The 17850-nt window shown below is 38.2% G+C and overlaps 1 protein-coding gene across 19 annotated transcripts in view; it reads right to left on the bottom strand.

The window, feature by feature from the left end:
- The window catches only part of camk2g1 (calcium/calmodulin-dependent protein kinase (CaM kinase) II gamma 1), a 98466-nt gene that overhangs the window by 40005 nt on the left and 40611 nt on the right, over positions 1-17850 (bottom strand). For all 19 annotated transcript variants that reach the window (XM_055177160.2, XM_055177159.2, XM_055177166.2 and 16 more), the window contains exons 4-5: positions 8388-8442; positions 5548-5613 (exon numbers count right to left, since the gene is read on the bottom strand). In XM_055177160.2, the coding sequence (XP_055033135.2) occupies positions 5548-5613; positions 8388-8442 (121 nt within the window). The remainder of the gene's footprint in view (positions 1-5547; positions 5614-8387; positions 8443-17850) is intronic.

The following is a 17850-nucleotide window of genomic DNA, read 5'->3' on the forward strand; positions in this document are numbered from 1 at the left end:
AAGTTAATGTGAACTCCAGGGATTTTAAAGTATTTATCCTAATTAAACCAGAGACAATACAAAGATATTATAAGAACCACAGTTAGAGATGCACCGATATATTGGCCAATAATCTGTATTGGCCGCCAAAAGCAATTTAGTCAAAGATGATATTTAAAAAAACAGCCGATAGCCATGGCCAATATATGCTGTCGATCAAGAGAGAGCAGGAATATGCAATGAATTTGAGCTCTGTGCATAGAAAATGTTAAGAAACATTTTATATTAATACATTAATAACCACGAAACTACTGGTATGAACCGATATAAGTCTGAATAATCGGCTATCAGTAGAAAAAAAATTATATCTATATACATTATATCTCTAAACACAAAACAACAAAAAAGCAAATATGTACAGAAAGCAGACTGTTTCATAGATTTTTACAACCAATTTTTTTTTACAAGTCAAAAGAAATATATTGCAAGTCTTTCGTTTCAATCCCTTAATGAAAATCAATCCTCGAAATTGATTACAGTACAGTTAATCAAACAGCCTCCGCTAGACTATTAAATTACACAATTCAATTAAACACTGCAACGGTATGATTGATGTCAGATATTATAATCATACGAGTTCGACTTATTCAGACACAGCTGAGGTCACAGGACATGTGTAAGCTGAGCAAGGGATTCTGGGATAGCTGTGGTGGGCATCACTGATGCTAAAGCACCTCACTTACAGACAGGTACACAGACACACGTTATCTCATCCCTCTTAATGCTTTAATCCTATAACAGAAGGTCTAACCAGGACAGCTGAACAACAGAAAGAGATAAAGCGAGAGAGAAAAACTGTGTGCATGTTACCTTGTTGTCACCCTGTGCTTTGGATACTCAATATTGAACTCTTTATGGTTAAAAAAAATGTTTGGTGAAATTAAGCATGACTTTTTTAGTCTTCTAAATCTTTATTGAATTTGCTCTGGGTAAATGTCACAGATGGTGGTTGGAGTAGGATTGTGTATGATGGATTCCCATCTTTCCACAGCTGACCAGGCTTTGGGAAAACAGATGGATAACTTAATAATGGCTATTTAGTAGATTAAATTAAACTGGAATTCGAGAAGTTCAGCAGGGCTTAACATTATGCTTTTTATGGTATTTTTTTCTCCTGACAAGTTAAATGCTCCAAGAGCTTAAGTCGCTTTTATAACGTAGCTTAAGAACATTACAATGGTCAGACAAACATCAGGAATATGAAGCCAATGACACTGTGATGACGAATATGAGACCACCTCAGTGTGAAAGAGGAGTTTAACTGGAAAAAAAATGGGAAAAGTGGAGTAGTTTTCTATCCAGATGAATGTTTCTCTGTTAAGTTCCTCGTGTCAAGCATGAAAATTAACAAGTAACTTTAAGCGTGATGCATTATTTCTTGCTGTTATGCGTTTTTCTTGCATGATTTAGTTGTTTAATCTAACGACCTCATTCAAAGTTTCACAACTGCCTATTTTTTCTGTAGTTGGTTGTGTGTGAGAAACATTAAAGGGATTGTTTGCCCAAAAACAAAAACTATGTTGTCTTTGTTCTCTATACATTCCCATACATTCATATGAAGAGTTTGGTTCCAAAACGCGATAAACGCCATTTTTGAAAAAAATGAGTTACTGCCAAAATCAGTATTATATCAGGTCAGTATTTAAAAGAAAATTCTTAATTTTACGCAAAATCCAATATCCGCTGTGTTATTCTGTCATCTTTTCTTCCTTTTTTCCCAAAACACAATAAACGCCACTCCTCCTTTTCTACACAATGCAATAAATCCGCTCCACAAATTACAGCCCACCATTCCACACAATGTAAACAAACAATGGTGGCACGTTGAGTACACAGAATCCTAGTTTTCCTCATCTACTTTGTACTCCGTGATCAACAAACAAACAAAAACAAAATAATACTTTAATGGCATTGATAAACCTGTGATGGTTTTCTGTGACGGGTAAGAAATGTAAGCCATCAACATCTAATAATTTATACGAGAGGCACTCGGGAGACGGGTGCTTGTTCTCCCGACAGCATCAAGCTTTTGATGCTAACACATTGACCCCAGAGGATCTTTTGAAAACTTTACATTATTTTACTCAAAGTCAACGAAAATCGAGCAGGACCAAAACATTTTACAGCTGAGCGACGACGTCAAGTATAACCGCAGCAATGACAGTGTACTTAATATGACAAAGTAAGTGTTTTGATGAATGCCTTTAATGTTTATTTTTTTAATCAGTGTGTACAACTGTTCAACTAAATGAATATAACATGGCAAAGATGAATGCACATTTATACTTTGATAAAATAGATTTATAGCATTTTGAACAAAAAAAACTGTCATGGATTTATTGCATTTTGTGGAAAAAATTATTTGTTTTTATAATAAATCTTTGAAAATCAAATTATGGATTTGAATTTAAAGTTTGTAACCGAAAATAGTGTTTTTCATCTTGTCACTTTCTTGGTATAGAAAACACGTTTTTACCGAAATTTGTCAAAATTGATTTATTGCGTTTTGGAACCACACTCTTCATATATTTCTCAATCCGTCCCAAAATCAAAATTGACTACCACAAATAAATGTTTGCACATTGTGTTTATCACTATACCTCTGTCTCGCATAACAATTTTTGTACAAAAACCAGTGACGTAAGTTGGCGCGCTCTGCTGAGCCAACTTGCAAAAATGCCGTACATGCGGACGTGTGCATTGCAAATGTGCCGCCACAAACCGAAAGTCTGGAAAACACTTATATGGCGTTCCTGATTCTCAACTTGTGAATGTTTTTCACCTTTAAAAGTGAGTTTAGGAACTTACAACAAAGCACAGATGACAACAGGTTAGTATCAGTTCAGCTTGCTTGGAACCCCAACCGAGGTGGTACTAAAAAATGCATTGGTACTACAGTGGTAAAGCCCCCCAAAAATAAGCTGACCCAAGCCGTGTGGTACTATGCAATGGAAAAGCGCCAAAAGTGAGTTGTGACTGAGGCGGTCACCATCCATTCCCATAATAATTAGAAAACCCTTCCAGGGCTCGAAATTGCGACCATTTTGGTCGCATATGCGACCGAAATTTAATCTATGCGACCTTAAAATACATTTGGGAGCATTTGTGCGACTGCCCATTTTGTTGTGACGCGAGTTGATTGTGATCCTGCGTGCTGGCGCTGTCCCAGGTTCAGTGTTTTCTCCAACGATACATAACCAATCAAATTTCACCATTAAGTTCTTGCGTTTAATGAAGACCGCAGATTGGCTAATATGAGCGTCAGTCATTCCTTGTTGCCGTGAAGCGCGGAAATTTGAAAAGACGAACGCCAAGGTTATTACTGTATTTTTTGACGACGATCCGGATTCAAATGTAACTCCACCACCGAAAAATACGAGTTGACGTTAAACCTTTCAGAGAGAGTGACTTAAAGATTTCGAGTGTCTCCGCTATGAAAATGTAACTTACTGTGTTTACTGTAAATCCTGTAAAACGGCGTTAATGGCGGAATCAAAACATTTTAAGCGCCAGACGTACCTTGCTTAAACATGGCGAAAGTGCCAAAAACACAAGACGTGTCATGACAAATGTGTTTATTATTGATGGAGACACCGACCTGTCTGTCAAAGTGTGTTTGATGGTCTATGTGCGCATGCGCTGGTGAATGGACATTCGACAAACATCCTTGTGCTCCATGTTGCTGTGGAATACGACAATGCTGATGGTATGTTTTTGTTGTATTTTTTAAAACATTGCCTATTTAGTAGTAAAAGCATCCTGGTAATGCAGTTATCAATACCAATATATATTAGCCTTCTATATTAGGGTCACTTTTGTAATGTCACAATTAATCCTTGTTTTAAGTGTTTGCTAGATTTTCTATGTAATCTTAATCATGTTACCTGTAATTGTTAAATTATTATTGCTGCAATACTATTTCAACAGCATTTGGGTATTAATTCAGGAATTTATGCAGCAAAAAATAAAATAAAATAGAAGACCAACTTTTAAATGCTGGCCATAGGACGTGTAAAGCCCGGTGGTGGTGTTTTATTTTTCACAAAATAAATCTATTAACATTAACATTGTAGTTGTGGTGCTTTTAAATTTTTTGATGGATGCGCCTAAATTTTTGCTGGTGCTCCTAACTCTTTAAAGTTGGGAGCACCAGTGCTACCAAATAAAAAAGTTAATTTTGAGCCCTGCCTTCAAGCTTCAATAGGACTCGAAAGTGTCAAATAAATAGCTCCCTCGACTTGTGTCATGTATTTTAAGTGTCCTAAAAACATTTACATATCTACTTTCTTGTTGTAGATATCTCTGTTGTTTTAGTTGTTACACATTATTTAAAAGTTAACATCCTAAAACTCCCTAAAAAACTGTTTAGACACAGAGAATGCACTAAAAGAGATGCATAGATCAAATAAGGATTATATTTTAGTTTGTTTTTCACCAAACCCTTTTGTATGCCTTCAGGACACTTAAAATATATGTCACAAGTCAAGTGGAGTTATTCTTTTAATACTTTTGGGTCCTTTTAAAGGCTTAAACAGGTCCACTTCCATAGTAACCACAAAAAACACTTGCATATGGGGTCTAAAGAACAAAGATAGATTTTGGGTGATCAAACAACATGAAGGTGAGTAAATACTAACAAAAAGTTTTCATTTTTGGGTGAACTATCCCTTTAATATTAAACCCTCCAGACCCAGGAACCAGACAGAGAGAGAGAGACAGGGAGAGAGAAGATAAACAAAGGAGATAAGAAACCAGAATATAAAAGAATGTTGATATATTAACTTAACAAAAAACTACACCGAAACGCTTTGCCCAAATTTGGTTACATTTTAAGCACAGCATTCCACTTTCCGGGCATAACAAATCCTATTGGACACAAAAGACCTGTCTGTCTCTCACTCAAACACACAGCTAATCTCTATCTAAAATTCCTGCTTGTCCTTTACGTTCCCACTCACCTTCTTCCTACATTCACACATCCCACTTTATCTGACTTTACTTCTGTAATGTTGGCATCACAAAGTTCTTGTAAACCAAATTTACCAGGAGCTCCCAAACCATACTGGTGTTTATGCTGATATGGTGGGGCTTTGATTTAGTGCTGTTAATTTGAGTAGAAGTGTTGTCAATTCTGTGCCATAATCATTGATTAATAGACTATTTATTTGATGCAGTGAAAAACAGAGAGATAGAGGAAAAGAGAGAAGGAGATGCAGAGAGAGACAGGGAGAGAGAGGGAAAAAAGAGAGAGCAAATTGGGGGGCCAACGGAGGACAAATGTTTTGTGTGGCACCTGTTGATTGTCAGTTCTGCAAACTCTACCATCATTAAAGGCTCTCAGGTTTTTAACACAATAGAGATCCAGCATCTCTCTCTGTGCTTTACAACCTGTGTGTGTGTGTGTGTGTGTGCGTGCGCGTATGTGTGTGTGCGTGTGTGTGTGTGTGTGTCCTGCTCACTGCAGGCTGCAGCACAGTAACCACAGCAACAGTAAATTGGAGAGCCCACCTTGCGTCAGCTTCACTGTAATACTCTCTGGCGACGATATCCTCAAACAACTCCCCCCCAGTCACACTGCGGAAAGAGAGAGAGAGAAAAAAATCAGCTAAACCAGGGATGAGAGAGCAGAGACTGTGCTGGGTTCTGGGCTAATTTGGACAGCGGTGGGAGGCAAAGCCGACATTTCACACTCGCGTAAACATGATCGCAAATGTATGACATGGTCGAAAAAACATAGGCTCCCTAAATACACCTGTAGAATTTGGTTTTGAAAAAAGCGCTATATATTTTGGCCTCAATACTAGCTGGAAGATATAATCAGTTTACCCTAGTGCAAAATACTACAGTAACTATTATGGGTGATTCTCGCGAAATTAGACTTATGAGGTGTCATGGAACATTTTGATAAAAAAGTAAATGCAAAGTAAGAGTATCAAAATAAGCAACATACAGTTACAAACATCTCTTTATGTACTACTTTGCACATGACTTCAAATGACATCATACAAACCAATTTTGGTTTTTTTCACATTTAAAGGGAAAATTTTCATTACCGCAACGTCCATGACTGAATTGGAGTTCTTTGACATGGAAATATTTATAATTAAAAAATCTAAAAAATAAAAAGCTTCAGTGCATGTTATACTATAAACATTTACAGTAAAGAAACATGTGGGATTTGGTGATCATTGGTAAATGTAGAGACAATAATAAGGAATATAAATGTGTCCAAGAAAAAAAAAAAATTCATCCTCCGCAACAATTTTCAATCATTGTTTAAGCCACCAAGGAACTAACATTAAAAAAAAAAAGTTTGAAGGGAAATAATTGACTGTGACACTAAAGATGGCTACCAGGTAAGCAGTTCTTATTTTTTCTCTCCAGATAAAAGTTGAAATTTTGTTTGTCATAGTACCTAGACAACTTTTTAGTTCTCATTACCGAAACATGAGTTTGTAAATGCATATATTTAATGTAGAACCATTTTGCGGAAATGATATTTTTTTCTAAATCTAAAAAATTTAAATAATTCTATAGAAAATATTTTTTAAATCCTCTAAAAATAAGTTCAGACCTTAATCTTAGATGTGCAAAAAAATGGCTTCAAGGGCTTTTTTAAAAAAAATCTGATGCTGGACACCTTTTAAGTCTTGATTTCGTGAGAATCACCCTTATGCTACTCTATAATTTTTGACATTGTTTAGGAAAAAGATTGTTTCCAATGGCCAATGCTGACCCATCAGTCATACAGATTTCGTAGGGAACAGGTGCACAAATCTATTACTGTCATTCTTTGCTAAGCCCCACCCTCTTAGTTACTGCATTATAGTTATATTGTGGTATGTACATTGCCTACATCATCATCATCCCCCACCCCTAATGATCCTCATTGTAAATATGTAAATGTTGTTTTTGGATATTATGAGACACATATAACGGGTAAATAACATTAATAACTCCAGATTAAATAAAATGCATGGGAAAAAATCAAGTGTGCAGTTACTTTGGTTAAAACCAGGACACAATCACAGAAACAACAATCCTGACAGCACTAAATCATATTTACTGCCACCAAGTACGGTCTACCATAAATTTTTCCCTGGCAGATCCCATCAAACTGAAGGATATATTTTTGACACCCAAGACACTGAACGAGGTGTTCTTGTCTAACGTATCTGAGGTGCATTTATCTGCCTGCAGGAACGGATATCTGAAATGATTCATTGGAAATAAAAAGTCTTGCGCTTTAAACCAACCCTAGAGCAACTAAAAGTTTGAAAAGACACACGGCTCTGTTGCAAAACCACTTGGTAGGGCATTGTGTTAGCAGTGCATGTTGTGGGTTCGATTCCCAAGGAACCCATATATAATGCATAACAGTGAGTGCACTATAAGTTGCTTTATGCTGGGTACACCAAAAGATAATCGGGCTGATTTTGGGCCGATTTTCCCTATTCCGACAATGTCCCAGTTATCTTGATGGTTCTACAGATTATCTTATCAGATTTTCCCTTGGTGTGAGGTGTGTTAAGAGTGTCCGAACCTGATCGGAAGAACGTTGGAGTCACCCTGATAGCGAATTGTAAAAAGTAAGCATTTTAATTATTTACGATCAGAAATCCTGACGTGTGGGGGGAACCCTGAGGACAAACGCACGCACGCTCTTGAGATTATCACGTGAAACCAAAAAATATCTAATCAGAAAGCAAGATGAGGGAAGACGGAAGCAGTCATGGCGCAGCACAAAGTGAAGTTGGTGCAAAGTGAACTTGTACAGACCATGTTCCCGCTGTCTCCACGACTTCACCCAAACCTTTTTCTTTTATCCTTGAAAATTATTCCAAACACTATCATTGAAATTTTCTCCTACATATTGTCCGCCATGCCGAGATTTTGCAAGATTTCCTTTTTTCACAGTCATGTGAAAATCTGTTTGTGTGTGGTGTGCTGTATTTGACACATAATGGCACACTACACACAATAGGAGCAAAACTGTTAAATCTAGGATTTTTTATCCTCATATTTGTGGTCTATCACATTTTGAAAATCTTATGAGATGTAAAAAAATCTTTTGGTGTGTACCCAGCATTGGATAAAATCATCTGCCAAACGCATAAATGTTAAAGGGTACATTTTAGGTAAAAGCATCACAAGTACCCATAATGCACTGCAGCAAAACGAAGAAAAAAAAGTGTCTGTCCATGTAGGAAGCAGACAGGATGCTTGTTCACTAGGTTTTGGACCACAGCCTATATCATTACTACGTATAGTGTTACATTACAGCCTATAGTGTATAGTTGAGTCCCACGGTACTGATCATGTGATGTGTGTGTGCGTTTCATACTCACAGGTCAAAGACCAGGTAATGGAAACCTTCTTCTGAGATACTTTCATGGAGCCGGACTAAGGACAGGAAAGAGAAAACAACATGCGAATCAGCATTGAACAATGACAACACAAAGACAATGTGTTATGAAAGCGCATGTTTTTTAACGAGGTACATCGAGGGAAATCTTCTGAGCATCGCTCGCCCCATCACACAGCATTCATAACATCTGAGAAAACACATGGCATACATTCCAATTAACCGCTATTATTGCGACGCTAGGGTAGCGCTTACAATTACAAAGCAGATTTACAGTATTAAAACAGGCACGATGAACATATGGCCTAAACGAAATAAGAAAATTGAAGGGAGAGAGAAAGTAAATGACAAGTGCACTTGTGTACACAAGCAGTGTGTCACGTAGACAGTGACACGCCATAAGGAGGGGGTGGGGGGTAGAGAGAGAAAAATAGAGAGCGAGAAAGAAAAAGAGAGAGAGAGTTGAATAAACACTACCCAGAATAGCAGGAGCCTTCTGAGAGCCCTAACAGAGCAACATAGTGGCTGGAAGCTAAAGTAGACATGGTAGGAAAGAGTTGGAAACAAATAGCGGAGACTGAGGAGAATCTGACACTGCATAATACGTACTTTGTTAAATTATGTCTATATTATTAGAGCGAGTCAATAATCCTCAGTAAAACTGTTTGACAAGCAAGGCCCTGACATGTTGACACTGCAAATAATGGCTACTAATACGCCAATAAGAAGTCCAACACATCCAGACATAAATGAAAGACGATGAGATGTTGCCTTCACAGAGCATTTAAGTTTTGTAATGACATTTATTTTAAGTCATATATTTTAAAATAATTTATCTTCATTTAAAAAAAAAAAGAATTACAAATTAGAAAACAATTATATGCAAAACAGTAGTAAAGTAATGCAGCACCTAGGGCTGTTCCGAATACCATTTTTTGAGCTTCGAAGCTCTAGTAGAAATAAAATCGGATATTCGAAGCTTCGGAACGAGGGGCTGAACATATTTTTATCTTTAATAAAGGCAGGAATCTCTGTGTGTGTATGTGTCTGTCTGTCTATCTACAGTTTAATTATGTGGCGGATGTGTTGCTGCGGACCCAAGGGAGTGTAGTGCCTTTTTTTCGTGCAATATGGACATGTGACACGTTTAGAATTAATAAACTTTAAAAATACTACAGAACAGCGCAAGCCGGAAGCGGCGTGCCTGTCACGCTTCATGCAAGAACAGCATTAGTGAAACAAAACACAAGAGCAATGCTTTTAATAAGGTAGCCTAACATTTTTCTAACAAACAAACATTCCCGTATCAGAAATAAGCAGCACAGTAATTACTGACAACGTAAAGGGTAGGCTATTTAAATAAAACAACAAAAATAAATGAACGAAGTTCAACAAACTGTAATAAAACGGTAGCATACTTTCAAAATCAAGTTTATTCATAACACTTACACCATCCAATATGTTTTTTTCAGAAACCCCAGTGCTCCGACATGCAAGTCAACCGATCCTCACACTTTAAGAGCTAAAGCATATATATCCAATACAACAGAAATCCCCCATAACTCCGTGTGACATACTGACATCTTGTAAAGCAAATCAATTAGTTTTTGCAAGAAACTGAACGTTATTTACAACACTATTAGCGTGAATGCCAAAGCAGGAAGCGCGCTTTCCGTTTGAGGCGATCTCTTCCACTAGTGCCGTTTGGTGGCTGTTGGCTATGGATGTTGGTCTCTCTGCACCACCTACAGAGCGGGAGCGTGAAGCACACTTCCTGCTTGGCAAAAGCTCTGCATTAACGCTGAAAAATATTTATATATATATTTTATATATAACGAATATTCGAATTTTCTGGTCCAGCCCTAGCAGCACCTTAATAAGTTTAGCTATTACGTTTAGTTATGATATATACAATCATTTTAATGAAAACAACAAGCAAGACACAGCATGGCGGTGAGCCACTGTTCTGCTTATACCAAAAGGCAGATGCGATAAACATGAACAACTATATTTGATAGCCTGTTGCATTTCACGCGAGGACTCGAGATCGATTTACAGAAAATAATTGCGAGTCAATATGTAAGATATTGGATAGAAAGAAACTTACCATGAACACGGACAGTGCCGCATTATGCAGAACTTGTGTGTCGTTTTGAGCATTTGCACACTGCTGTCACGATCAAGCTTTAATGATGAGAATGAAATCTGGGAAAGGTGGGGATCCAGGATTTTTTTTGGTGTATATTTTGTGCAGTTGTTTTCTAATTTGGCTGAAAATTTCAGCGGGCAAAACTTATTTATTTATTCTAAACGCCATTCCTGCATCTGTGGCTATTTTCATGGTGAGAACTGGTTAATCCATACACAAGTTGGTGAGAATCTCCAATTCACCTAGCTTGCATGTTTTTGGCCTGTGGGAGGAAACTCGAGAACCCGGAATAAACCCACGCTGAGACGAAAAATATGCAAACTCCACTCAGAAAGGCCACCTGACCTAGCCGGGGCTTGAACCAGGGTCCTTCTTGATGCACGGCAACAGTGCTACCCACTGTGCCGCCACTTGTTGCATCCTTAGGGCCTGTTTACACGAGGGTGATTTTATCGGATGTGCCTTTCGTTTACACAGTGACGACGTTTTTGGGGCTTAAAAAAGCAAAAAAGTGAAACCACCCTCCAGAGTGGAAATCTTAAAAATGATCTACCCTCGTGTTCCCATCTAAAGAGTACAAACGCAAAAATCTGCTCACGCTGGCTCTCGCCGCGTACACGTTTACATCACAGGCATGCGCCAGTTCATGAAAATCACAAAAAACATGTCTGATTATTTCCATATGTCAGACCTTCAAGTTGCCATAGCAGCTCTGATAAATATACAAGAGTCTTTCCAGCAGTTGTACGAAATATTCACAGTTAGTATTACTGATCAGAGAAGGCGCATTAATTACCTCCATCAAATTGTTGATGTGCCAACTCGGAGGCAAACCAGACTGATTTGGATGAGACCTGGGAGAACAAGGAAGAGGGTTGTACGCAGGCCCACGGATTGGTGGTGTTGTGTGTCGGTGCTTCACATTGCCACCTAGCCGCCTGGCGTGCATACTACATCGAATATCACACACTTTTGCGTCACCATATGCACGCAGATTTCCCCCTCAAAACGCTCGTATAAACGCGGAATTGAAAGTAATAACGCAACTTTGCGTTTTCTTTTCAGATCGTTTCTGTGTAAACGTAGCCTTAAGGGGGTCGCATACAGGACCCGCTGCTCAGCGCCGCGCATCGCCGCGGCCTGTCGGCGCCGGTGTGCATATACTCATAGAAAGCAATGTGTGTGCATATACTCATAGAAAGCAATGTGTTAGTTTTTTATATATAAAAATCACTTTTTTTATAAAGAGGATCAATATTGTTTTGACCACTTTCAGAATTCATTTTTCCTACTGATGATTGATAAAACACTGACCACTGGAGTAATTTAACCTGTGCTGGGTTGTTTTAAACCCATTGTGGAGTTAAATATAAACGTTTTTTTGGGTTAATTTAACCCAGACGTTAGTCTAGGCTTGTCCATTTTTGACCCAATGCTGGGTTTAAAAAAAACTTTTAAAGCGTACACTGTCAAGGCCTTTTAATCTACTAAAATCTAATAAACTGTAACCAATCCATTAGTAGATTAATTTTCAAAAAAAGTGTTAACATGGTGACTCTGCCGCCCTACCAAAACATTGCTGTTTGTATAAACATCGGTAAAAAAAATGCATGACTAACATAGCGTGTGCCGACTTTGCCAGAAGCAATGAGCACTTAGTCCTCTCTCCTCTGTAACCTCTTAAACTCTCTCTCCCCGTCTCATTGGCTCTATTGTGGAGCACTTATCTCCAGCCCGAGCAGAAAACATGACAAGCTGTCCACTTCAGGAAACACGACAGGAAGTAAAGCAAAAGAGAGAGAGAGAGACAGATACAGGTGACAATGAAGCGCCATCGCCCCGAGGAGGGAACGGAGATGAGAATAAGAAAAATAAGCAAACAGCGGATAGAAAGATGTTGGGAGAGTGAGGGAAGAGGTAGTGAGAGACTGGAACAGGTGTGAAGCTGAGGTCAATTTGGGACAGGAGTGAAAAGGTGTGGAAGATACCAGATATTGGAATAAGCTGTCAGCAAAGGACAAATGCTGTTGCTTGTTAAATCAATGTCTGAAGGTTAACCAGGAGATGATGTGGGAGCGATCATAGCAGTGATCGACCCAAATGTACAACAGCCACATCATAAGTTGTTGTAAAACAGACAATATATTCACATGAATATATTGCTGGGTCCCAATTGAGGTATTTTTGTTATGAAAAAGTATATACATTTTAGGGCAAAGCAAAATAGTATGCAAGTTGAAACGTAACACAAGTAATTGTTGTAGTCTAGATGCACAGACATCACTGAAAAAATTATTCATTTAATTTACTCAAGGTAAGTGCATGCAATCAATTTATTTAAGCTCCATTTAAACAAAACAAAAAAAATAGAAAAACAAAACAAAAACCTTTTGTTTAAATGTAGCTTAAATAAATTGATTGCAACCACTTACCTTAAAAATTTGAGTAAATTGAATGAATAATTTTTTTCAGTGCATATGAAAATACAACTTCTTAAATTTCAGCTTCTTTTCATTCATTATTTTAAAATTGTATTAATGTAGTGAACCATCACTTATGCAATTAATTTATTTAGTGTGATGTCCCTAAACTCCGCCTTCTCACGCATCACTTGTTTAATTCATTAGGTGTGTTCGATCGGCGGCTGACTTGAAGCATCAACTCTGCACTGTAATAAAATTCCGTAGATATTGCAGCTGGGTTGCCGGTAACTTACCGTAAATTTATGTTTTACTGGCAACATTTTGTTCAAAGTTAAATGAATATTAAACATTTACAAGTCTTTGTCTTTACAGAGTAAATCTAAAAAACAGCATCAAGCAAAACATTCTGGGAAACAAAATCTGAAGCAAAAAAATAGAAAAAGGTTGATGATGATTTCTGGTTCCCAGAATGCTTTGCATGAGGCTGTTATTGTATAGTTTTATTCTGTAAAGATAAAGACTTGTTAATATTTAAAATGTATTTAACTTTGAACAAACTCTTGCCAGTAAATAACATACATTTAAATGTTCGGTAAATTACCGGCAACCCAGCTGCAATAACATTGAAATTTCTACGGAATTTTTTTACAGTGTGCTGATATTTTAAAGAGCACTAGGGGTGGCACGGTTCATGAAAAAAATCCGAACCGTTCGGTTCGCTTGTCTCGGTTCGGAGCGTGTGTGTGTCGTACGGTTCAACGGTTCATTGCATGCGCAATGTATGTAGCCTCGTGCCCTGTATGTGACCTCAGATAGCGTGTTCCCCTTTCGCGAATAGCGCGGAAGAAGAGGTGACTGGTGTGGAGAGTGAGTGCTGCCGGTCATGTTACGTGTAGAAATGGCAAGAGGGAGAGAAAAATAAGTCTGCCCGCAGTTGGAGGATGCGCCAGCGTCGTATAAGTTTGGTGTGTGGAAACATTTTTTATTTCATGTTACCTATGATGACAGCGGAAATAAAACAATAGATACAGCCACACGCAACAGCCTTCTCTCCGACCATTTATCTAATCTGAGGTAATGAACACTCTTTTACGTCTTTTCGTATTCAGTGCTATTTTTAGCCTTTCGTTGATAAAACGAAAGCGGCTGATTTCCACGTAGTTTCATTTTGCTAGCGTGTGAAAGTTGCGCGATCTTATTTCATAAACTGCCCCTTAAAGTAATCAGGACAGAAATGGACAAAAGTGGACAAAAGAGACGGATTTAAATATTACAGGTGTAAACATTATGTTTCTCTCTCGTTCACATATTCTCTCTGCAGTATTTAAGCAGCCTCTCAGTGATAAATCTTAAAGCTACACTGAAGTTGGCATTTTGATAAAGGCAAGTTATCTTTGTGTGCTAAAAATGCACACAAAGTTCATGAAGATGGCAATACACATTCTCTTTTTTGCCAAATAAATGAAAAGCATGTTCAAATCATCAATGTCTTCCCTCTCGCTGTGTCAAAATCTCGCCTGGCTTTCCTCAGGGATGTTCCCAATAATGTGCTTAAAGTCAAATTCAGTTTGTGCATGATTACATGATATAACTTTTTTTAATACTGTATCCTAAATTATGGATAATTAATACATTAATAAGGTAATAAATTTCTGTAGTGTTAAAAAAAATAACAACAAGAACTGTACTGAACCGAGAACCGTGACCATAGAACCGTGATACGAACCGAACCGAGGGTTTTGTGAACCGTGCCACCCCTAAAGAGCACCTATTGTCCGATTCACGTTTTTAAATTTCCTTTGGTGTGTAAGTGTGTTTTAGTACAGGTTAACGATATGCAAAAGGTTAAACCCCGAAGTAAACAATGACACAAGTTATCGTCTCCAACGTAAATCTCTTTTCTTGGACTACAACAAACACACGGATTGTAGGCAACAGTTTACTATCTTGGATTGGTGATGTAGAAAAGACCGACATTATCATAATTCCTCCCGCTTCGGACTAATAGCCTGTACGTTAACTCCTGTTAGCATTGCATGGTAAGGAGTGTCACATTTCCTGCTGACGTCGGAGGTATTCAGACCAATCACAACATACAGATTAGCATTCAGGCCAATCAGGGACACAGAGCTTTTCAAATCCGTGCGTTTAAGGAAGAGAGTGAAATCTGGAGCTACAAAAATTTACGGTATGTGGAAAATAACGTGTTTTTGAACCACAAACCATGCAAACACATTGTATTATACCAAATTATACACAAAATAATGTTGTTTTTTAACAATGATATAGGTGCTGTTTAATAATGTAGGCTTATGTTACCCGTTATTTTCGGACATATAAGCAGCAATAAGCCGTGTTTCTGGTTGCAACCTTTTATTAAAAGGTTTGTTTTGAACAAATTCACCATCTAATTCACTTCATTCGCAATAAAAAAGGCAACTCATGTCACTACGGCAAGCAGCAGGTGTCCGACTTGACAGCTCTGACTTCAACTGCTCCCTTTGATGTGATGTCACTGCACTCCGCCCTCTCGCAGTGATTTGTGGGTAATATCAGCCGTTAATGTATCATGGATTTGCACTTCAACTTTTCCCCGGGTAAAGTAGACCATTTAAATACTTTAAATACTATTTATGATGGATAGTATGCAAACCGGAAAGCAGAAAGCGGAGTATATAACGCAACAGGTTGTGAGGTGACAAAACTGCTTCGCATCAGACCCCAACACATTCTCTTGTCTTGACTTGTGAAACTTTGCTTTCGCATAAACCACTACATTTGCATGCAGTGTTGCAATACGTATATCTGTCTGTACATAAATAAATGACACAGCAAAATATACCAGTTGGCACAATTGTACCATTGCGTCAGTATGTATCGTCATTCTGCCTAACCCTAGCCCAGGGCATCCTTAAACCATTTCAGGTATGTCTTCCTTAACCTTCTTTGTGGTTTCTTAATCACGTCCCTTCACGTTCTTTTACTTCTTGTGTGCTCATCGGTGATAATGATGGTTTTGGTTGTGGATGCTGCCCACTAGCATCTCCCACCTCAGTGCAGTTATTTATAGAGCTGTACTCTTTCTTCACTCCTCTTCATCTCTGCGCTGCTCTCTCTATCGCTCTATCCTCACCTCTTTCTCTCTGTCTCTGTCAACATCACCTTGATCACGACGGTCATTCTGTTCGGTTCTCTCCTCTCAGGTTGTTTTTGTTCTCCATCGATCCACAACTTTCTGTCTCATCAGCTCCTCTTTATTTCCCTAAGCTTTTTTACTACTACTGTTCTTGCAGTACTTATAGTATACATGCTATATAGTATATTATGTTTGATTTTGAGAACAGATTAAATGATTTTAAGGCGACTGTTTGAGCCAAAGGTTCTGTGAACGTAGTTTGAAGATTTGAGAAAGTAGACAACAGAAATGTGTTTTTGCAATTGTAAAAAGCTGTAATATACACACACATACGAATGTGTACATGTAGTAAAGCTACTGCGCTACTGACACAGCAACCACAGAGGATGACAAGCGACCGCAGTGCAAGTTTTTTTCTTTTATGATGCTATGCACTTTTTGTTTTTCACTTCAAACTGGGATGAGAGAAAGATGTCATCTGTCTCTATCTGCAGCTAAGTCTGGAATTACTCTGATGAAAATGAACAATACAAAAATACGCTTCAACAAACCAGGTTGCTTAGCAACCGTTATCTGTGTGTCCGTGCAAGATCTGCGCAGACAGTGAAGCCTCTGCAGCCACTGCCCTAATATCCAGTGATTTTTATTTCGCATTAGATTTGCAGTTACAGCTGCACAAACAAGTATTTTTTGCTTTTATTTATTTATTTACGTTTGACAATTTGTATATTTAGTTCAGGCTGGCTAAGCTTAATCCTTTTTTGAGAAAAAAAAAGGCATGCTGCCTCATTGCCATTCTGTGTTCTGCATTTAACAATAAGTACATAAAAAGTCATTTGTTTGAAGTTTTAAATATATTTCTTACAAAAATCGTATTGATTGCCCTCAGAAGGCTTTTTGGACATCAGAATCAAATCAGAATCGAAAGCACCATTTACAGGGTTCCCACACCTTAGTTAACTTCAAATTCAAGGACCTTTCAAGGACTTTCCAGGTCATATACCCTCAAATTCAAGGACTAAATGTGGGGACACATTTGAAGTGAGATCAAGGTTACATTGTGTTACCTTTTAAGATACATTGTAACTGTTTCCTTTCAAGGGAACTTGCGCTGCATCACTGCGGTGACACTTTGGGGACGCCTCCAGGGGTACGTGCATCTGAATGTGTATATCAAATTCAACCAATGGTGAGGCTGAACGACAAAGACAGGGTGACGCAGGAGACAGAAGTATATCGCTATCTGAAATATTGCCAAAGACGGCGTTACAGGGACGCAGGAAGTGCGGCAAGGGAGACGCAGCGTCTCATTTCCTTCTCAGGGAACAACAGTCAAGACTTTTCATGTGTCAAACAACTATGCAAAAAAGCATTTTGGTATGAATCAACAGAAGCATTTAAAGTGCCCATATTATGAAAAACTCCCTTTTTCTGGGTTTTGGGGTGTTATTTTACAAACTTGGCAAAAAATCCATCCATGCTGTTTTAAGTGAGATACAGGTTTCTGAATGTCCTCTACCTTGAGTCTCAGATTGCACGAGTTTAAACTCAGCGCCGTTGTGACGTAACTAGCCGTTTCGTCACATTCCGTTTAAATTTTCCCGCCCACCACTCCACTCGCAGGTCTCCACCTACCAGGTAGCTAGAGAGCACAGAGAGCAGTCACTTCCCTGATATCCTCTATACTGTTATCATGGCTCACGGAAATAACAGCGCTATTTGGATATTATGGATTATA

Source organism: Misgurnus anguillicaudatus, chromosome 4 (genome assembly GCF_027580225.2).
Source record: "Misgurnus anguillicaudatus chromosome 4, ASM2758022v2, whole genome shotgun sequence".
Classification (NCBI taxonomy): domain Eukaryota; kingdom Metazoa; phylum Chordata; class Actinopteri; order Cypriniformes; family Cobitidae; genus Misgurnus; species Misgurnus anguillicaudatus.